General features: G+C 42.0%; 2 protein-coding genes and 1 long non-coding RNA gene across 3 annotated transcripts; 2 read left to right on the forward strand and 1 right to left on the reverse strand.

Annotated features, from left to right (window-relative positions):
- Positions 1-898: 898 nt before the first annotated feature.
- Positions 899-1,392, forward strand: LOC145505533 (histone H3). The gene has a single exon (XM_081487933.1). The coding sequence runs from the start codon at positions 901-903 to the stop codon at positions 1,309-1,311; it is 411 nt and encodes a 136-aa protein (XP_081344059.1). The 5' UTR covers positions 899-900; the 3' UTR covers positions 1,312-1,392.
- Positions 1,393-2,307: 915 nt separating this feature from the next.
- Positions 2,308-9,751, forward strand: LOC145505532 (histone H2B type 2-F-like). The gene is made up of 2 exons (XM_081487932.1): positions 2,308-2,729; positions 9,552-9,751. The coding sequence occupies exons 1-2, from the start codon at positions 2,353-2,355 to the stop codon at positions 9,613-9,615; spliced, it is 441 nt and encodes a 146-aa protein (XP_081344058.1). The 5' UTR covers positions 2,308-2,352; the 3' UTR covers positions 9,616-9,751.
- An 11,648-nt stretch (positions 9,752-21,399) lies between these two features.
- Positions 21,400-22,162, reverse strand: LOC145505534 (uncharacterized). The gene is made up of 2 exons (XR_014053096.1): positions 22,078-22,162; positions 21,400-21,638 (listed from the first exon to the last, which is right to left on the reverse strand). It is a non-coding gene; the product is annotated as an uncharacterized LOC145505534 (long non-coding RNA).
- Between the last annotated feature and the right edge of the window lie 388 nt (positions 22,163-22,550).

Raw genomic sequence — 22,550 nt, forward strand, 5'->3', positions numbered from 1 at the left:
AACTTTTGTTTTATTATATGCAATTTTCTGAGAAATTCTTCGAAGCACAGGAAATAAAAGGCAAAGGATCTTCAATTTCTGCATAGAGAATAGAAAAGATTTGAAACTGTAAGCATTAGGAAACACTTTATTGAAGAAAATACGCTAGCAACTCAGTAATCAAGAAATAATTTATGTGCTTTGACCCTTTAACGTTAAATGACTGATAAGCAACTTGACTATTTAAAACTACTCACTACTGTAAGGGAGAAATTAATATTTCCGGTCTTATCTTCCCTTACTTAAAGTGTTTTATCCATAGGACCTAATTACCCATTGATGGACTGAGGAGAAAACCGAGTTCCAGGGAGGGGAAGGCAGATGGCTCTGAGTTAGTAACCATCAGCACACAATTTTGGTGTAGTTCCAAACTAGGTAAAGGTTAAGTTTAATTTCTGGTTCCTTCAACTATATATTGTTTTGTTAAACCTCAGTCGTAATGTAACTCTCGCTTAGCTCAGTGTCAGGAGCTAAATAAATTTGTTAGTTATGGGAGAGGAGTTACAATAACTAATAAGTGGAAATGCAGGCTGAAACCTAGGGCGTGCTTGTATTTTGAAAGAACCTGCTAAAATATAAATCCCAAGCGTGCAAAAGCACTTCAGAAATTGTTCTTATGAAAGTTAACAGCAATTTAAAGAAAGGTCTTTAAAAAAAAATCTGTGATAAGATTATAGAAAAGGACTGGAAAAGGGAGGTTGTAAGAGACTAGCATTGCAATCTTCTGCCCAAATAGAATTGAATTCTAGCCAATGAGATCACAATTTCGGAAATTGCTAGCTTTTCCGGCCCAATCAAGACGAGGCTATGTCTATAAATGAGATTGCCTAGGGGGTCCGTGAATAAAACCTATGAGATAGCATGGCGCGTACGAAGCAGACTGCCCGCAAGTCGACCGGTGGCAAGGCCCCGCGGAAGCAGCTGGCCACCAAGGCGGCCCGCAAGAGCGCACCGGCCACGGGCGGTGTCAAGAAGCCGCATCGCTACCGGCCCGGCACCGTGGCCCTGCGGGAGATCCGGCGCTATCAGAAGTCGACCGAGCTGCTGATCCGCAAGCTGCCGTTCCAGCGGCTGGTACGCGAGATCGCGCAGGACTTCAAGACGGACCTGCGCTTCCAGAGCTCGGCCGTGATGGCGCTGCAGGAGGCGAGCGAGGCCTACCTGGTGGGGCTGTTTGAAGACACGAACCTGTGCGCCATCCACGCCAAGCGCGTGACCATCATGCCCAAAGATATCCAGCTGGCTCGCCGCATCCGCGGGGAGCGGGCTTAAGGCGTACATTTTAAAGTAGACGATCTAAAGGCTCTTTTCAGAGCCACCCACGTTTTCATAAAAAGCAGCTGTACTAGCTTTCACTTTAGTCTGTGAACTCTTACTGCACGAGTGTTAAGGGTAAAGCGGGTAGGGGAGTTTTAACACGCGTTGAGTGGTGAGGTTATGGAATTAAGGCTGCCAGACTCTAGAGGGAGCCCCAGAAGCAAGGTCTGGGTCGTTTTTGTTAACTGTTTTTACAAGCTGGTTTGATTTCTTAGCAGAGCTCCAACCTAGCTATTTCTGAGAAAACTTTGCAAGAAGCTAAATTCTCTGCCAGTCGTTTGTAGCGCTTTCCAAGCTGCCAGTACAAAACGTTAGCACAAATCTGAATACTGAGGAAGGCCGTCATTATGTGATAACTGTAGGAATGGTAATCGGTTTCAGCTCGATTCTACAGTTAATAGAATTAGGCCAGATGTTAGATAAAATCCTCGATCCCCAAGTAGTTCCTCGGTATTTCAACTGTTAAGAATGGGAACAAGAGTTCAGAGATATGTAGGATCCCATCTTCCTAACTGCATGAAACAGAAGGCGCAAACTGTTAAAAAAAAGGGGGGGGGGGGGCTAAGATATTGTGAAAACCAGAACCAAACTTTCACAAAGTAGTACAGAGGAGTAAAACGATGCAAAAATAAGAGAAAGTTAGCTTGTCTTTAGCACGCGCTTCATATCTCTACTATATACAAGTCAACGAGAAAATAAAAATCTAACAAAAGACCCCAAACAGGTGAAACTATATTTACTTAATTTAGTGTGAAAACAGAACATTTTGATTGGTTAACAAGACATTTGTTGTAAGAACCACTAAGAAAGCGCTAGCAGAACCTCATTTACATGGACTCTGCCTCTCTATGACGACACTGTTGTATATTAACCAATAAAAATGCAGTACTCTGCTAGCCTTCATTTGCATACAGGCTCTATAAATAGTGCGTAAGCGGCCAGGTTTGAGGTAGTCAGGGTCGTGTATACGGGCGTGTGTTGTGTCTTCGCGCAGAAATGCCGGATCCAGCAAAATCCGCTCCTGCTCCTAAGAAAGGTTCTAAAAAAGCTGTCACGAAAGTGCAGAAAAAGGACGGCAAGAAACGCAAGCGCAGCCGCAAGGAGAGCTATTCCGTTTACGTGTATAAAGTGCTGAAACAGGTGCACCCGGACACCGGCATCTCGTCCAAGGCCATGGGCATCATGAACTCCTTCGTCAATGACATTTTCGAGCGCATTGCCGGCGAAGCGTCGCGCCTGGCGCATTACAACAAGCGCTCGACCATCACGTCCCGGGAGATCCAGACGGCAGTGCGCTTGCTGTTGCCCGGCGAGCTGGCCAAGCACGCCGTGTCCGAGGGCACCAAGGCGGTCACCAAGTACACCAGTTCAAAGTAAGGGCGCGCAAGGGACGAAATCGAACATTTACCTTATACACAAAGGCTCTTTTCAGAGCCACTTAAGTTACCAGAGAAAGCGGCTGTAAACACTTAAGAAATGGTTACGTTGGGTGGGTCAGCAATTAAAATCTCACTTACATGTGGGGCTAGATTGGGACAATGGTAAAATTTGCCCTAGCAGTTGAAATTCGAAACGTCCAGTGGTGCCACCTAATGGTAAATGTCGTCTTGGTGGTAATAAGTGGTGTTCAAGATGGTCCCTACCTGCCTAGTCTGAGTCCTCAGTGGAGTTTAGGTACGAGATGGGGAGAAGATGGCTAACCTACTAAAATTCATATGTTCTTTTATCTAGTAAACGAGCTGGGATTTACTCTGAATGTACAGAGAGGCTTGAGTTCCCCAGTCCCCACTGTCTACTAATATTTTAGTCTTTTTTTGAACGTACACCTCTGGGTATCTGTCACAAGCTTTTGCCAACATAGCCAAGTGCTTTAGTATGTTGGCCTATCAGCAAATCCCAACCTAGCCATACTTCCCTAACTTCTTTTTCGCCCAGTGACCCTCAACCAGATAAATTTTCGCACTCCGCCGCCACCCGTCCCCCCCCCCCCCAACCCATGGGACATTTGGCAATATCGGGAGACATTTTTGAGTGTCATCACTTGGGAGGGGTTGCTACTGGCATTTAGTGAGTACGTCCTACAACGTATAGGACAGCTTACAGCCCAGCCCGCACAACTGAGTTCTCTTTCTGGTGCGTAACGTTGATCCTCGTGATAAGGTTGAGAGACCCAGTGCCCAAAGACTTCCCTTCCTTCAGGGCTGTTTTTTTTTTTTTTTTTTTCCCTTTTAGGATTTAGTCCTCATTTAGGTCAAACTTTTTCCCCTGTCCTTTGCTTTTGGTGAAAACTGAGCAGTACATAATTTACTGTGATTGTCTACACTCCTCCACAGGAAAATAATCTCCTCCAAGGCAAGGACCTTGTCTTAGCTTTGTTACAAACTTCCCTGGTTACAAGCACTTACCAGCCTGCTAAACATACATCCAGGTGCATGTCCTGAAGTTCCCTGATAAAGTCAGGTTCGGGGTGGAGACTGGGGAGGTGGGTTTTAGTATTCTCAGGTGTCCTTTTTTTTTTTTTTTTAATAGATTTTGGGGGCATGATGTACAAAAGGGCACAGTTAACGTAGGATGAATTTCTAAGGCTCTCTCAGAACTTGCAAAACTCAAGACTAATCCTGACAAAGGCTGGATATTTTACCAAATATACCCTTGAGGCAAAAGGACAAAATCTTAATTTCCAATTCACTTGACAGTCAAGTTTTGATATTAATCAAACTTGGGGGAATTTACATCACTGTGCTTAAAATGAATTTTGTTAATTTATAATGTAGGAGTTAAAATTTACATTTAATTAAAAGTTGAATAAAGTGGGCTGTATGTGATTTCTCACTTTCATGTGGAAATAAAGACTCTCAGTGAGTCATCTTTCCCCAGAGACTATCAGATGCCAGGGAAAGATGACTCAACCAAGAATCTAAAATTTCCAGTTGAAAGAAAAAAAATCATTATACAATACACTTTATGGTAGGAAAAATCACTCTAAGTTCAAAGGCCAGGGTGGTCTGTCTTCTCCCAAACAAGCCATCAGATAGTATATCTGTTCTTCTCCTCAACTAGAATCCTAAAGTTCAGGGGCTCTCTTCTCCCTGAGGACTAGGGACCATGTTTCTTATGGACTTTTGAAGCTGTTAAGGCATTGGCAGTTGGCTCACCTAATCAAAAGCCATCATTATTTATCCAGTGACTAAAAGATTAAACCTCAACTCCTTATCCTGAAACTAAAGGCCTTCTATCATCTTGCCAAAAGGTACCTTCTTCAATTACTTGCTTCCCCCAGTCCTCCGGCTTAGGTAAAATGTTCTACTCACTATTCTTTAATGCACCTTAAATTTCTCTTCATTTTTGCTTTTGTGGTATCAGTCTTCTAAGTTGTAGTAAGTACTCTGTCATTCTCTAGACTATGCAAACCTGTATCATTATACCAGTTCTTTAAACTCTTACTTAGATCTCACACTGTGAAGCCTCCCCATCCTATTTTAGTTCACAGGGAGGTTTTCTTCCTTTTGACTCTTAAGGCTCTATTCCTTGCACAATGAGTTTACAATTAACTGTGTAGCTTTGTGAACTGTGTAGTATTGTCCTTAAATTTTTTTCATTGCTTTTACATTTTCTTGTGTGTCTTCTGCTAGAGGGTAGGATCTATCATTTTTTAATACTACTTATCTTCTTCCACAAGGGCTATCCCAGCATCTGATAGAAAATAGCTCCTCAAAGTTTGTTGACTAATTGCCCAGACTGTAGAACACTAGAAAATGATGCAAGGATGGTAGATTCAGGTGGTCCCATGAGATTTTTTTTTTTCTCTACTTTTTCCTATCTTTTTTTTCCTTGCTCCTTTAACCTGGATGCTTTTTTAATTGCTCTTAATAATTACTGCCCCAGTTAAAATGACTGTTAGAGATTTAAAAATCCTAAAAGAGGAGATAAAGTACTGCACTTGATACCTTCCCTTCAGCTGATGAATATGTCTTTGTGACCAAAATGATGAGGTTAGAGTGAAGCTTTTTTAGCCTGGCTTGATGTACTGCTTTTCCAGTGTTTCAAACAAGGAAGGAGGTGAAAGTTACATTCCAGAGATGGAAAAAAGTGCTAAATTTCCTTCCGTGTACTCTAAATATTAATATGAATATTGAATATTAATCAATTTACTTATTTATTATTGAACCAGAGATCATTACCCATAAAAACTATTCTTCCCTGCTTACTTTCACTCCCTGCTTTATGGGTGCAGAGCTTCTTAATTAAAGGCTACTTTACCAGATTTTGCATCTGGGTTTGTCCATAAGACAAAGTTCTGAGCCAATGAGATATGAATAGAAGTGATACATATTATTTCTAGTTTGTGCCCTAAAAATGAATAAATATGTGCTGCCCTTGCCCTTTTACCCACTCCTCTGGCTGGGTTGCAGATATGATGGCAGGAACTACAGCAACTACTCTGTGCCCAGAAATAGAAGCCATGTGATGAATGGCAGAACTTTGCTACTAGCCCTGGACTATTACATGAGAGATTAATAAATCTGTATCTTGTTTAAGTAAGCCATTGTTTTTTAAAATATTTGGTACAATAATTTAGGCTGCTTTGTGACCAATACGTTGTCTGACTCTCCTGCTACCTTCTCAGAGTAAATCCTATGAATGTAGGTACTTTGTTTTATTCACTGCTCTATCCCTATCAGTTCAGTTCAGTCACGCAGTTGTGTCTGACTCTTTGCGACCCCATGGACTGCAGCACACCAGGCTTTCCTGTCCATCACCAACTGCTGAAGCTTGCTCAAACTCATGTCCATTGAGTTGGTGATGCCATCCAACCATCTCATTCTCTGTTCTCCCCTTCTCCTCCTGCCTTCAATCTTTCCCAGCAGCAGGGTCTTTTCCAGTGAGTCAGTTCTTCACATCAGGTGGCCAAAGTATTGGACCTTCAGCTTTAGCATCAGTCCTTCCAATGAATATTCAGGACTGATTTCCTTTAGGATAGACTGGTTGGATCTCCTTGCAGTCCAAGGGACTCTCAAGAGTCTTCTCCAACATCACAGTTCAAAAGCATCAATTCTTCAGTGCTCAGCTTTCTTTACAGTCCAACTCTCACATCCATACCTGACTACTGGAAAAACCATAGCTTTGACTAGACAGACCTTTGTGGGTAAAGTAATGTCTCTGCTTTTTAATATGCTGTCTAGACTGGTCATGGCTTTTCTTCCAAGGAGCAAGTGTCTTTTAATTTCATGGCTGCAATCACCATCTGTAGTGATTTTGGAGCCCCCCAAAATACAGTCTCCCACTGTTTCCATTGTTTCCCCATCTATTTGCCATGAAGTGATGGGACTGGATGCCATGATCTTAGTTTTCTGAATGTTGAGTTTTAAGCCAACTTTTTCAACTCTCCTTTTTCACTTTCATCAAGAGGTTCTTCAGTTCCTCTTCGCTTTCTGCCATAAGGGTTGTATCATCTGCATATCTGAGGTTATTGATATTTCTCCTGGCAATCTTGCTTCCAGCCTGTGCTTCATCCAGCCTGGCATTTCACATGATGTACTCTGTATAGAAGTTAAATAAGCAGGGTGACAGTATACAGCCTTGACCTATTCCTTTCCCAATTTGGAACCAGTCTGTTGTTCCATGTCCTGTTCTAACTGCTGCTTCTTGTCCTGCATACAGATTTCTCAGGAGGCAGGACAGATGGTCTGGTATTCCCATCTCTGGAAGAATTTTCCACAGTTTCTTGTGATCCACACAGTCAAAGGCTTTGGCATAGTCAATAAAGCAGAAGTAGATGTTTTTCTGGAACTCTCTCGCTTTTTCAATGCTCCAGCGGATGTTGGCAATTTAACCTCTGGTTCCTCTGCCTTCTCTAAATCCAGCTTGACCATCTGGAAGTTCTTAGTTCTGTTGGAGCCTGGCTTGGAGAATTTTGAGCATTACTTTGCTAGCTTGTGAGATGAGTACAATTGTGTGGTAGTTTGAACATTCTGTATCATTGCCTTTCTTTGGGATTGGAATGAAAACTGACCTTTTCCAGTCCTGTGGCCACTGCCACTGTTATCCCTATCTTCTCAAGCTATATCTGGAATAGAGTGGGCACTCAGTAAATATTGATGGGATAAATGGATTGATGAGGGAAGGAGTAGTTGAGAAGGGAGGGCAGTGGAATTGCATTTATGAGATGAGGAAGTCTTAAGAGTTGGATTTAACAAAAAATTATTTTTAGAATCTTTTGCCCTTTGAATGGGGAATGGCACAATACAGAGTGAAAGTCTAGGTGAAGTTGCAGCCACGATGGTCCAGAAATCACTTTAGAAGCTTCATAATGTACATTGTTGGGCATTTAAGGATACTTATCTACACTTAACTCAGAAGCCATAAGAGCATAAAAGGAAAACTTTTGTTTCCTCTACTTGCTTACTTTCAATCCTTCTGGTCACCAAGTGTGTGGGTTTTCCACATCAAGCAATTTTGACACTAATTACACGGAGTTAGCTCAGACCCCCACACATTAAGGGCTCAGCCAAGAAGATTGCCTCCCCCACCCCCAACACACACACCAACTTCAGATGCCAATCACAAGTAGTAGACCCCTGTCAATCTTGGCTACAAATCAGGAGTTCCCACAGCCCCCTCTTCCATTTCAATAATTTGCTATAACAGTTTACAGAACTCAGGCAAACATGTTTACCATTATAAAGGATATATAATAAAGGATCCAGACTACCAGCCAGATGAAGACATACACAGGGCAAGATCTGGAAGTGTCCTGAGTGCAGGAGCTTCTGTCCCTGTGTAACTGGGGTGTCCACATGACTTCCTGGCATGTGGGTATGTTCACTGACCCAGAAGCTCTCTGAATCTCATAGTTTAGGGATTTTTATGGAGGTTTCGTCAAGTAAGCATGATGGATTGTTAACTTAGTCTTCAGTCCCTCTCTCTTCCCTGGAGGACGTAGGGTTAACAGTTTCAATCTTCTAATCTATACCCAGCCTTTCTGGTGACCAGCCCCTTTCCTGAAACTACCCAGGAGTCCACGAAGAGTCATCTCACTAGAACATAATAGGCTTCTATTACCCAGAGAATCCCAAGGGGTTTAGGAGCTCTGTGTTAGGAATTGGGACCGAAGACCAAATATTAGAACAAAAGATGTTCTTAGCACCACTATCACAAAGAGTTTTAGGAACTCTGTGTCAGTAACTGGGGAAAGAGACCAAATATACATTTATTATGTCAGAGTCCACGCCATGGTCTCTGGCCATGGACCCCTTATAGCAAACCAGTTATAAAAGTCAAGACACCAGCTGAATGGTAGTGTACTGTAGTAGTGATGGGCATTAGCTTTGAGTTCCAGCTTCCTCACCTAAGAGCTCAATGGCCTTAGGAAAGTTTTTTTGCTCCTCTGAACCTGTTTCTTCTTCTGTGAAATGAGAAAAATAATGGAGTGTACTTTCGAGGCTTGTTGTGAAGATTAAATGAGATAATGTACTTAATGCACTTAGTACAGCAGCTGGAACATGGCAGACACTTGGTCAGTGTTTCTCCCATTATTGTTGTGGCTGGGAAGGCACTTGCATGGGCACTCCTGTACTTCCAGAGCACATTTCTTACCCAACAAGCTGTGCTTTAAGAGACTCCTAGAGATTTGCCAGTCAACTCCCTAAGCATCTTGCATTAGAGCAATAAGAACTTCTTTATTTTAAAACGTCCAAGAAGGCAGTGCCACAGTTTACTTGTTGGGCCTATGATTCTGTAGAATCTTCAAGTATCTGCTATGTGTCTCAATAAGGGAAAAAAATGAGTGACATAACAAAAGACCTTATTTCTAATGTCTGTTACTAGTGCTGTATAAAGACCTATATAATCTTTGACAAATACCTTTTAAAAAAAAATCAGGTGATGTTTGTAAAACTTCCCATCAGTACTTTCATAAAAAATAGAATACTCTCAATACTTCTAATTCTGATTTCTGAGTTGAAATCTCTGAATTTGGAGGATTTAACACAAGAACAAGCCAAATGAATAGAAATGATCTAGGGCATACTATCAGGTAGCACAGAGAAGGACACACCTTATAACTAAAAGGAGAACGTGTGAATAATTGGGAAATGTTTAATTAGAAATTCAAAAATTGGCTTGGTGGAGTTAGGGTGATGACTTCTGAGTTCTTCATTTCTGCTTGTTAAAGTATCTAATGTTTTTCCTCTCAGTATTTGCAAGATGAAGCTCCTGTTCCTGTCACCTATTCGGAACCCAGTTTCCCCAAGAATATAAGCAAGACTTTCTTATTCAAACTGCAGTCCGAGGAGTGGTAAACAAGAAGATGACAGTCCCAAAACCTCAATATTTCTTTTCTTTGACTGAGAACTCATTATACAATAAATATTTCAGGTGGTTTTACTGAACAGCAGCGTAAGAATCTAGAGAGTATCATTATCAACCAATCCAAGGAACTTTGCTTTGGATGGCCAAAGCCAGAAACAGAGAGCAGAGTAGGAGAACTAATTGAGCTTGAGCAGTTCTTTACCGCTTTCCCTCAGAGCACCCAGACCAAGATGATACCTGGTCTTGGGACTGAGGCAGCACAAGGCACCCAGAAGAAGGAATTCTTATGGCAAAAAAAATGGAGGATGCAGATTTTTGAAATGAAATGAAGAACTATTTCTCTCTGTTGTTTCACAGGATCAAAGGCAATAATTTTAAATTGCCAGAAGGTAGGGGAAAGTCCTTATCATTTGTTTAATCAGCATTTTTAGCACTCAGAGGAAGACAAAATACCTAAAGCTATCAGCTTTATTTTTTGTTGTTATTGGCAATGATGTTGGAGATTTGTGTAGGACTTTGTTTCCAGTTGGTGGGATTATCATTTTCGAATGCATTGAAGGAAAATTCTTTAGTCCAAGAGGGAATGTGAAACAGAGTTCAGACATACCACAACCCTGGGCAAAGGTTGCTCAGTGTTCTTAACAAAATTTCCAACTCTAGGGTTGAGCCTTAAGCCACTTGAATTTCTTTCTGGAGATGTAGATTTCATCTAGTTTAGCATGTCCACTTACTCATACTCCCTATTATAACATGGAGAATAATGAGCAGAAGAAAGTCATACTGATTAACTTGTATATATATCAACCATACAACTACTTCCAGCAAGGGAGCATATCCTTGTTTTCATAGGCTTTTCACTTTTCTCCCTGCTGCAACATGAAAATCGAATAAGAATGATTTTGCTTATGCAAGCTGTTTTGTAGGTGCCTTTTCCTGTGATGTCTTTTTAAATGTTTGAATTTTTATTTTCATGATTTTTTCACATTAATATCAAGGAACTGGGTAACAGAAATTATTGTTAAATGAATTTTTTTCAGAAACAACAAGTATGCCTAGAGAATACAATTTTAGAATTAGCAGGAAAGTTAACCAAGGCAGAATTTGAATTTCAATTCTTAGATTAGAGAAAAAAAGTAAGAAATCTTTTCATTTGGCTAAGGGAACTTCATGGTATTTATGATTGTGGGATGTGTTTAGGCTGGAAGGGGCATAATAGATAAATCTTTCTGGATTGCTAAGTCACCTCAGTCGTGTCCGACTCTGTGCGACCCATAGACGGCAGCCCACCAGGCTCCGCCGTCCCTGGGATTCTCCAGGCAAGAACACTGGAGTGGATTGCCATTTCCTTCTCCATTCTGGATTAGTACATGTAAATCATTTATAATGGGAAATAGTAAAGTCCCAACTATTATAAGAGTAAAACAAAACAAAGCAAAACAGCTATGGCTATTTTTTTTCTGACAGGAGAAAATAGTAGTATGTACATGGATTACAAGCATGACTGAGTCTTTTAGATTGAGTTGTCAGATAACCATGTAGCAGGTCCCCACAGCAGCACAGAGATGTCAAAGTGACAGTGTAGGATAATGTAGTCCTAAAATCTTCTGAGTATACCATTGTACAGTGTGTTAGTAGAGTGCAGTGCACAACCCAAGTGTCATACATGGTAGTCCTGAATAAAGAAAAGGAGACTTTCACAGAATTTATATCTTCAGACTGCAAGTTTTCCATTAAATGCAGAGTATACAGAGATGAATTAAAAGTATCTTTATCTATAGACATGGTGATAAAATGTCAAAACACAAGAGTTAAGGAGACAATTCCAGAAACAGAGAAAATTCTTGGCAAAGAAACAGAAATCAAGTTATGTTGACTTCTCATTTGGACAACTTTGGATATAAGAAGACAATGAATTGGTATTTTTTAAAATCTAGGGAAAATAATTTTGAAACTAAATTTCTATACCCAACGAAACTATCATCTAAGGGTGGATTGACTTTTCAGGCCCTCCCTGAAAGAATTTCTGGAATTGTATTCCTGTAAGAATAAGAAAAGATTCTAAGAGGAAGATATGAGCTACCAGAAGGGGGCCATGTGCCAGTAAAATATATTGCTAAGTCTAAGTTCTAGAAAAATTTCTTTAAGGCTTAGAATACTTGCTGTTTATTCATCCCTCTAATTTCATTATTGAATGACTTTATTGAGAAATTAGAAATCAGGTGATAGGAGAGAGATGAAATAAATGAATCAGAAAAGTCTCAACTAACAAAGGAATATAACACATATACCAAATTACCTGTAATAAAAATTTAAAAAGAAATGTGCTATAAAAGATAGATACAAAGTGGTACAGTGGTAAAAGAATCTGCCTGTGTTTTGCCCAAAGTCTAAACTTTCGTCTCAGGTTCAAAGGATTTGTTAACAAAAGAAACCACTTGTCATACAAAAGTAAACAATTTCAATATTTAATAGAGAATTATTTAACTTACTTTCAATAAACAATCATTAAAAGGAAGGAGAAACAGAACAGCAGATACATAACCAAATTGGGTTTTTACCAACATCCAGACTCAAACAGCGCTGGGAAGTCCCATGTAACAGCAGCAATCTGAAACCCCAACTGGGAAAAGTTCCTAGGCAGTGTCCACTCTGCGGGTGAGACTTCGAAATTGCAGTTTGGGGGTTCCTGCTCATAATCCCAGGCTGCAAACTGATATCATCATCTGTCTGTGAGCAAACTGCAGCTCTGGTGTCACGTTAATCTTTCACAATGCTGTATGTTTTATCTTGTGAGTGTTGATACTCTCCGGCCTGGGAGCTAGATTGGATCTCCAGAGCTCCGGAGAATTCCAAGACTCACTCCCTATCTTATCTCCGATGCTGCCCAGCTGGCTGGTAACAACCAGTGTATGCGCAGGCAAGCAAGTCAGAGACAAGTCAGAGACCTGCTCTGCTTTCTTTGTTTCTGAAGCCTGAAAAAGACTACTTCCCTAACAGTGTCTGCAATGCAGGAGACACAGGAGATGTGGGTTCAATCCTTGGATCAGGAAGATCCCCTAGAGTAGGAAACGGCAATCCACTCCAGTCTTCTTGCCTGGAAAATCCCACGGACAGAGCATCGAGGGCTACAGTGTAGGGTCGAAAAGAGTTGCATGTGGGATCAGTTGTGAGGTTAGAGGTACAGGTGACGCTGTTTGTGATATCCTGGGTCACACGAGAACCGTTATTTTACCCACCATATCTGTATTGAAATCTCCCTCTGTTTTGATTACTGATTCAAGTTCGGATTTTAAGATTTTTGTTTAGGTAACTCTGTGATTACACAGTTTTTTACATTTATGGTCTCTCCTCCACATTTTGTCTACTATATTAAAAAAACAAGAATTCAAAACCATTAGTGACTTCAAATATAGATTCTTTTGGTCTAGATCCTAAAAAATTAAAAAGAAAATCTGGACTTCAAATTCCAGATGATATTGACATGGTGGGGGGTGAGAATGAAAAGAAATAAAACAAGCTAACTAATATTTATGTTATACTCAGGAAGGAGGATCAGAGAAGGCAATGGCAACTCACTCCAGTACTCTTGCCTGGAAAATCCCATGGATGGAGGAGCCTGGTAGGCTGCAGTCCATGGGGTCGCTAAGAGTCGAACACGACTGAGAGACTTCACTTTCACTTTTCACTTTCATGCATTGGAGAAGGAAATGGCAACCCACTCCAGTATTCTTGCTTGGAGAATCCCAGGGACAGGGAGCCTGGTGGGCTGCTGTCTATGGGGTCATACAGAGTCGGACACGACTGAAGCGACTTAGCAGCAGCAGCAGCAGCAGCAGGAGGGAGGATATAGATTATTATTCTAGAAGTTAGGAAAGTGTAAGTTTAAATACACCTGTACATACAAAATGTATATGTATAAAAGTTGACTTATAAAGTATTAAAAGAGGGATATTTCATATTCAGAAAAGCAGAAATCCATTAAGCAGTGATCAAACCAGTCAATCCTAAAGGAAATCAACCCTGAATATTCACTGGAAGGACTGATGCTAAAGGTGAAGCTCCAATACTTTGGCTACCTGATGTGAAGAGCAGACTCATTGGAAAAGACCCTGATGCTGGGAAAGATTGAGGGTAGGAAGAGAAGGGGGGTGGACAGAGGATGCGATGGTAGGATGGCATCACTGATTCAATGGAAAACAGTTTGAGCAAATTCTGGGAGATAGTGAAGGACAGGGAAGTCTGGTATGCAGTTCATGGGGTTGCAAAGAGTCAGACAGGACTTAGCAACTGAACAACAACAACAAGAACTGTTTGCACTTGAAAGGTGACTGTAGGAAGAAAACTTCAGTTGAATATGAAACCCATTTGCTAATTGTGTGTGTGGGGTGGGGGTGGGGGGCGGTGGACAAAGCTTTTAAATTATACATTGTAAAAAAAATTGTTTGCATTAACACAGGTACACACACATGCATATCCTCACGAGTGCATACACAAAGATTTAAAATAAGTCAACAATCCAGTGTTAATTATGTTAGCATAGATACATCTTTCTCAGGAATTAAGACTAAGTCAACAAAAACTTATTTGAAGATATAGAGGATTTGAAGAACATAGTTAACAAGATCAATTGTAAGTGTACTATACCTACACCATTTTTATCCAATAGAGTACATTATATTGAAATTCACATGCAATACTGATTAGAAACTGACCATGTGTGAGATGACAAATGAAAACTCAACTAGTGCTGAAAAAACCAAAGCCATACAAGATATACTTGCTAATCATAATGCAATGAAATAACTAAAAATACTATCCTTGATCTATACTGTTAGGGAAAAGCACATGGTTAAAGAAGATATCAAAATAAAAATTATATACTCCTTAGAAATAAAGTGAACATTACATATTAAAACCTATATGAAGAGGTCAGAGGAAAATTCATAGCTTTAAAATGCATTTATGAGAAAATAAGAACTATTAAAAATAATGAATTAAAAGCTATTAAAAGCTAGTAAAGGAATAATAAAACCCGAGGAAAGCAGAAAAAGTAAATTAGGATAAAGATCAATGGAACAGACCTTCCCACTTCCCCAAAACAATTAATTAAAACCATAATCTGGTTCTTTGAAAGAAAATTTAAAGTTAATTCCTTTGGTAAATTTAAATTTGAAAGAAAAAGTTACACAAATATCAGCAACATTAGATACAGAAGTATTAAAATGGTATGTATGTTTTGATACATGGATTCCTTCTCAGACACAATTCCTGTGAGTTCTGAAGTGGGCCTGGACTCTAGCGGAAGCTCCCGTGATCCCCAAATGAGTTTACGGCCCTCCCTACAGGCTGGAAGGTGAGAAACAACTACTCTTCACACCTGGTTGCCTGTTCAGCTCCATAACTGTGCTTAGGTCTAAAGGCCCTGAGGAATATAAGATGAGGGCCCAAGGGCGTCTCAGATGAAGCCTTGGTAAATCCAACTGGCCCTGGGTGTTGCCCCTGCTGACTGAAAACGAAGGAAAAAAAACCCCAACCTCCCTCCTCTCTCCCAGCCAGCTGCATCAGTCCCCTCTGGAGCCTTGTTCTCAGTCCCGGAAACGTCTTCCGGAATAGGCAGGCCTTGGACCCTTGAGGGAGACGCTCCACAGTTCCCCCAAAGCATTACAGAGCAGCCTGTGAAGAGCCTGGGGGTTCCCTGCCAGCAACCTGAACACTCTGCCGGCCGAGGGTCCCTTCTTGGCTCTTGATGGTGACGGAACCAGCAGGGAAGTCATCAGTGCTCTACTGGACAGCCGTCTCGTACTCTCCACCTGCTCCCTCCCTGCTGCTGCTGCCGATTCCAGCCGCCTTTTTCTTTAGGTCTCGCCCAGATGGCTAGCGCTCCTCCCCTTCCGGTGACCCCTGGACCAGGTTTCAGCCGAGCCCGCGGCAGCCGGTAAACTCCAGCATGTCCCGCTCCTGCTGGCAACCCCCGCGCCAGACGGCGGCCGAGAGTGCAACCGCAACAGGCGGCCGGGGGTTGGCGCCGCCGCAGCCGGACCCAAGAGCTGCACAAGGCCATCCCTGTCCGCCGACCCGACCAGAGCTAATTTTTTGCACTTGCTGGCTCTGGGGAAGCAAATATTTGTCATGGGACTTTGGGGAGAGGTTGCAGAACGCGTGCACCCCGCCAGCCTCTGCGCCGCCGGATCCCCGAGCCCTGGCAGCAGTCTGGCGAGCTAAGGTCGCAGTGTGCGCAGGAGATCACAGGATGGCGCCAGCGGTCTTTCGAGGGATACCGTCGGAGCAAGAAGCCTCCTCCGCGTCAGTCCCAGAGCTACCGCTTTGGTCTGCCCGGTTCTAGCAAGTAAGTGTGGAGCTAAAAAAAAGTGTTTTAATGACCGTTAGTGTAGCAGTTTTACAGTGAAATCTACTAACACCAGTTAGAAACAGAAATGATTGCAGATTTGCAACCAAGTGGAAATATGAGTATGGATTTACAGTATCTAGTACTGTGACCGAAATTGCACATCCGTGTGCCCCATGCACAGTGAGGCCCATGAATACTAAACATGAGTCTGGAACAGAGAAAGGTTTATTACAGATTCATACAAGCAGATGGGTGGCTCATGCCCTAAGAACCCCAAAGTTACTGAAAGCTTTCAGCATGTCCCTTTCAAATCAAAAGGTGAGGGATGGGCATGATTAGCTGTTGCAGACTTCTGGGTATCAGATCCTTTGTTCTCAAGGTCAGGTCATGGTCAGGTAATGATGTTCCTGTAAATCTCTACCAGATGAATGTTATTCTCTGTCCTGACGAGAAAGGGCAAAGTCCCAAGGCACAACTTTTACCCTCCAAGGCCCCAGTCCTAGCTAAGAGGAGGCAGATCTCAGTTGGCAGCTCCTTCAGGGCCAGGTTCCCATGTCCTGCCCAGCTGTCATCCCTGAGGGAGCCAGGCATCCAATCCAACTGGCCCTCAGTCTCCTCAGGCCATGCAAATGGGGAGACCAGGTCTCACAGACTGTGACTCATATAGACAGCCACTGCTAGTGGGTCACAGAGACAGGGATGGGGGAGAGGTTCACTGCTTCTCAAGTCCTGGGCCATGGCTAGTGGAGGGCCTTAGTGAGGGCTCTGGAGCCCTGCAGGACGTAATCCCCAGTCTGCTCCCTGGGCCCTCCAGCTCATCTGCTGGTCCAAGGCTGGGTAAACTGGAGGGCCTCCAGGAGAAGAACTGCATCTGCTTCTTACCTCACTCTCTACCTGATGACCACCACACCACGGACCCTGGACTGAATCACTTCCCCAGTGGTCGCTCATTGACAGTTACCGGTGGGCAGGGCCCACTGTGGTGGTGACCAACAGCTGAGCAGGACAACTATATGTTGCTCATTGACAGCTGGTTGCTTATGGGCAGTGCCCATGCTTGAGGGACTGAGCAATGGCTGAACAAGACCTGTTGCCTAGTAACACGGTGCAGAGTAATGAAGCACAGCAATGCTACTGCTAAGGGCTGTGCTCATCCTGCTCTGTTGCAATTCCCCCCTTTTCTTTGATAATCCTTAATCTTGAGGATACCACGTGGATATGTTTAAATTTAGCAGAGGAACTCGGTTTTTAGGTTGGCTTGTTTCAACCTCCAGTACCATTTCATCCTTCCCCAAGTCTTTCAGGGAATGGGGTGACAATTGGTCTAGCTGCTTCCTGCTGAAGTGTGGCATAGTCCTACCTTGATTTGGGGAATAGATACCAAGTTGGAAATATTCCTGTGTTTCCAATTCCTTAATTTGAATCTTGTATAAGCAATTAAGGAGAATAAGCCTGATAGAACATTTTGGACCTGACACTCTTGGGGAAACTTACATCCAGGTAGCCAGACTCACAGAAGTATAATTTACCAAACTGCTGTAGGTTAGAGTAAATTGAGGGGAACCACTCCTGCATATCTGGAGAATACAGATCAAAATCAGTAATATTACAGACAAAGTCCATAAACGTTATAACCATATACACCAGTTTACGTAGAGTCCACCAATCCTTTTGTTATCCTTTTTAAAATGATAAGGTGCCAGAACTTGGGCAAGAGCAATGGATGTCACAAAGGCCCTGGCAAAAGTGGTATTTGATAATGGAGGGTTGTTCCTGTTTTGCTCTAAAGGAGTCACAGTTCGCCCTTGAGTTTTCTAATTTTTTTTTTTGACCTTCATGCTGCCAATAGAGCTGTGCTATTTCAGAAAGCAAAGTAAGCAATACTGAGTTTAGGCTTTCATTATGTTTTATGAAAACCAGATTTTTCTAAAGCCAGTACTGCCTAACTCTTTTAATTAAGCAGCTAACAGTTCCTCTTTCACTGTTTATTCCTGAATACCAGCGTATAGCACAGTCAAAATCCCCTTTCCTCTCCAGAGTAAGTGTCACTGTAAGATTGTCTTGTCACTCTGCTGACTCTGCTGCAGACAGCCTTAGGGCCCATCATGGCTGCCAGTGAAAAGGGAAGGTTTGCTTTCCCTACCCGTTTGATATAAATTTCTTACCAAATTCAGTGATATATCTGACCTAAGTTTGTTTAAAAGTCCTTCCTATGAACCTTCTTGAAGATGTAGCACTTTTGCAAAGCATCCACTTAACTGGCTACTAAAGACTTAAAAGGCAAGGGTAAAGATCTGATCACAATGTGTTGACAAAGAAGCTTAATCACTTTGCTGTGATTCAACCAGAATTATGGCTGATAGATTATACCAGGACATAGAGTAACATTTATCCATACAGTATAATCTTAGAAGGCTTATCATTCATTTGAGAATACTTCCCATGTGATTCAACATACAAGGTAAAACTAATTCAAATAGTTTCAAAATACTTGGTCACTTGGTCAAATAAGATCATTGGTCACTGTAAGATGATATAAATATAGTCTAAAGGTTATGTAAATTATGGCACAAGATCTGGTACTCAATAAATACTTAATAAATGGGTGACTAAAGGATAAAGACAGTGAGATTAGTTAATACTGCCATCACCTATGTCTTCACTAGCAATCTTGTAAAATATTCGAACCCAAATTCCTTCAAGTTGCTTCTGCTTCTGCTTTTGCTTAGTAGTTGAAAGTTTGGGAGGAAACCTGAAATGCTCATAACTATAGGTTCAAAGGAACCTCCTCTGAAAATACATACTGGCATTATCTCATCTTGGAGACTAAATCTCCTTTAGGTTACAGCATTTTTATCCAGAGCTGGCTGCATGGAAACTTCTCAGAGGTATAAGTTTCTGAAGCAGTTCTTGTTCTGGAAACAAAGGAGAAATCCTTAATTGGTAGAAGATAGGCCACTATTTTCTGACAAGGAGACACATCTCAAAACCGTATATCAGGAGGAAACCACTGAAGTGTAGTGCTGAAGCTGATGGTGATCTCCTTAGGAAATTGATCTAAGCCTTAGGAATGACTGCCCTTCTAAAGTAAAAAGACCAGCATCTGATGTCAAGTTTGCAATTCCAAACATACCATGCTTGTTAGTCGCTGCAAGATTGATTCCCGGTCCAATATTTGCCTTTTTTCTATTTTAAATATTATAAATGCAGAAAATGTGAAAGACGAAAACAAAATCATTCACCGCTCAAAGAAAGTCAACATTAAAATGTGGAGAATTTTCCTCTTGTCATTCTTCTATGCACATTTTAGCATAATAATGTTTGTGTATTATATGTAAAGATTTTACAGTCTGATTTTTTTCAGTTTAAAGTGATAATATAGTATTTCTCCATGTTTTTTTGCAAGTTATCCACATATAGTAGCAAAATCCATTTACCTAAGTTTAATCTAATTTCAGCCTGACCATGTGTAAAACTCCTCATGTGTTTTTACTCAGCACATGTATCCTACTTTCCTACTATATACTGATAATTTTTTCCTTTATTCTTAGTAGCTTTAATTACATACTTAGATCAGAATCCTCAACTCTTAAACACCTTAACTTTTAGTGAAAACCAAGAGGCAAGTAATTGTGAACTGTTTGTCATACCAGCATTTTCTGATTGGAAACTTACGGACTATAGCCCTTCAGGCAAGAATACTGGAGTGGGTTTCCATGCCCTCCTCCAGGGTATCTTCCCAACCCAGGGATCAAACCCAAGTCTTCCACATTGCAGGCAGTTTCTTTACTGTCTTATTTGACCTCTAATAAATCTAGGTACATAGTAGTGTTACAAATATTTAGCAAGACAACAGACTTAAGCTAGCTTCAACACCAGGTATCAATTTAGTACTGAATGTTTTTCCCACATCATGATTTGAAATTCATTTTGGCCAATTTTCTAAATATTAGGAATTATTTAACTTGTAAGCGCTTACTTTTGAATCAGTTAAATAGAGATCATTTGCAAATTAACTCAGAAGTATTATAACCAAAAAATGGTCCAGTTCTGGAGAATGCACCTGAATAAGCTGTATTCAGGAAACAAATTTGAGTTTCCCATAGCCAGCACACTTACAGGCAAAAGAAACACAAACACACACAAAGAACAAAAATGTAATCCCTGCAGGACAAAAACAAAAGGGTGAAGTTCAACAACTTCTTCAACTTTTTCAAACCAAGATTCCTCTTATTAATAACAAACAACATGCAAATTGAAAGACAGGAAATCATGATTACATGTGTCATGGCAATTCACTTGACAAACACAAAACCAGAAATAACAGTAGGAATAAGTTAACTAACTTAGTTAACTTCATGCTTTCTCCTAGAAGTATTTTGTATTTTCTCAGTGTCAGAATTCTGAAAAAAAGTATTTCATCAAGCCAGCTTTCTCCAACTGCATATACAAAAAAGAGCCCGTTTTGGAACTTAAAAAGTTTCATCTTGACCAATTCCGCCCCCCCCCCCCCAGAGTCTAAAGAATATAGTGGCCATGCAGTGTAAAAAAAAATCTTTTTTTTTAACCCTAGGGGGACTATAAGGTGGAATAGAGTTCTGATTATTATCAAATACCAGGTGTTATCAAATACCAAACAAACAAATGCAGTGCAAAATGGTCTCTAAGGTTCACAGTTCCCTAGCACCAAAAAAAGGAGACTTCCACCCATTGCAAAGGGAATATCCCAACCAATGTTCCACCACAGGTGAAACTCAGCTCGATAGGGAAGGATACCTGGTGTCATCACATGCAAGCTCCATTATTCAAAGACATCTCAACTAACCAGTGAAAATCCTGATTCACAAACATACAACATGCAGATAACAAACGTGGTCCCACGCACAGAAGGACAAACCAGAGTGGCCCACCCCAAAATGATACACACAAAAACACAACAAAGAAGCTACAGTCACACAGACAGATAATCAGAGAACGTGAGTCTAAAATTCCTCTTCCATTACCAGAGGTCTCCAGGGTAGTCCAGCTCTCAAAAGAGAACAGACCCAAAATGGCTCACTTTCTGCAAAGGAAATAGCCCAAATGGAGTGGACAGAATTCCTAGCTTGCGCAAGGTGACACCAAAGGTGGACCATAGCTCTGGATGTTTCTTTGCTCCAAACAGCCTTGTGCCTTGGGGCAGCTGGTGCCTGTAAGGGAGAGTCCCTTTCATTTCCCCAGAGCAAAATGAACTCCAGCAGCTGCTGGGTAGTTGGAAAGGGGCTGCCCCTGGCCAGAGTCAACTTGCCATGGACACAGATATCCTGCCCCAGTCACCATAAATTGTTACTGAAATCACACATCTGTGTGCCCCATGCACAGTGAGGCCCATCAATACTAAACATGAGTCTGGAACAGAGAAAGGTTTATTTCAGATTCATACAAGCAGATGGGTGGCTCATGCCCTAAGAACCCCAAAGTTACTGAAAGCTTTTAGCATGTCCCTTTCAAATCAAAAGGTGAGTGATGGGCATGGTTAGCTGTTGCAGACTTCTGGGTGTCAGATCCTCTGTTCTCAAGGTCAGGTTGTGGTCAGGTAATGATGTTCCTGTAAATCTCTACCAGATGAATGTTATTCTCTGTCCTGACGAGAAAGGGCAAAGTCCCAAGGCACAACTTTTACCCTCCAAGGCCCCAGTCCTGGCTAAGAGGAGGCAGATCTCAGTTGGCAGCTCCTTCAGGGCCAGGTTCCCATGTCCTGCCCAGCTGTCATCCCTGAGGGAGCCAGGCATCCAACCCAACTGGCCCTCAGTCTCCTCAGGCCGTGCAAATGGGGAGACCAGGTCTCACAGACTGTGACTCATATAGACAGCCACTGCTAGTGGGTCACAGAGACAGGGATGGGGGAGAGGTTCACTGCTTCTCAAGTCCTGGGCCATGGCTAGTGGAGGGCCTTAGTGAGGGCTCTGGAGCCCTGCAGGACGTAATCCCCAGTCTGCTCCCTGGGCCCTCCAGCTCATCTGCTGGTCCAAGGCTGGGTAAACTGGAGGGCCTCCAGGAGAAGAACTGCATCTGCTTCTTACCTCACTCTCTACCTAATGACCACCACACCACAGACCCTGGACTGAATCACTTCCCCAGTGGTCACTCATTGACAGTTACCGGCGGGCAGGGCCCACTGTGGTGCTGACCAATAGCTGAGCAGGACCTGTTACCTAGTAACAGGGTGCAGAGTAATGAAGCACAGCAATGCTACCTGCTAAGGGCTGTGCTCTTTCTGCTCTGTTACAGTACTGCTATTTTTTATTTTAATAGTAAAAATTAATGAAACAATCTCTTCTAAATTGCTCAGGAAGATGTAAAATACCAATTTGCCTTCAACTTCTCCAACGGCCCAGTGGTAAAGAATCCACCTGCAGTGCAGGAGACCAGGGTTCGATCCCTGTGTTGGGAAGGTCCCCTGGAGAAGGGCAGGGCAGCCCACTCCAGTATTCTCGCCTGGAGAATCCCATGGATAGAGGAACCTGGCGGACTACAGTCCATGGTGTTGTAGAGT

This window comes from Giraffa tippelskirchi, chromosome 5 (assembly GCF_054371585.1).
Source record: "Giraffa tippelskirchi isolate mGirTip1 chromosome 5, T2T-mGirTip1v1.2.pri, whole genome shotgun sequence".
Lineage (NCBI taxonomy): Eukaryota > Metazoa > Chordata > Mammalia > Artiodactyla > Giraffidae > Giraffa > Giraffa tippelskirchi.

Bases quoted from the DNA above. Each gene is read 5' to 3' on its own strand.
- LOC145505533 (XM_081487933.1), top strand. From the start codon at position 901: ATGGCGCGTACGAAGCAGACTGCCCGCAAGTCGACCGGTGGCAAGGCC.
- LOC145505532 (XM_081487932.1), top strand. From the start codon at position 2,353: ATGCCGGATCCAGCAAAATCCGCTCCTGCTCCTAAGAAAGGTTCTAAA. The intron at 2,730-9,551 runs GTAAGGGCGCGC...TTTTCCTCTCAG, and splicing joins ACCAAGTACACCAGTTCAAA to TATTTGCAAGATGAAGCTCC.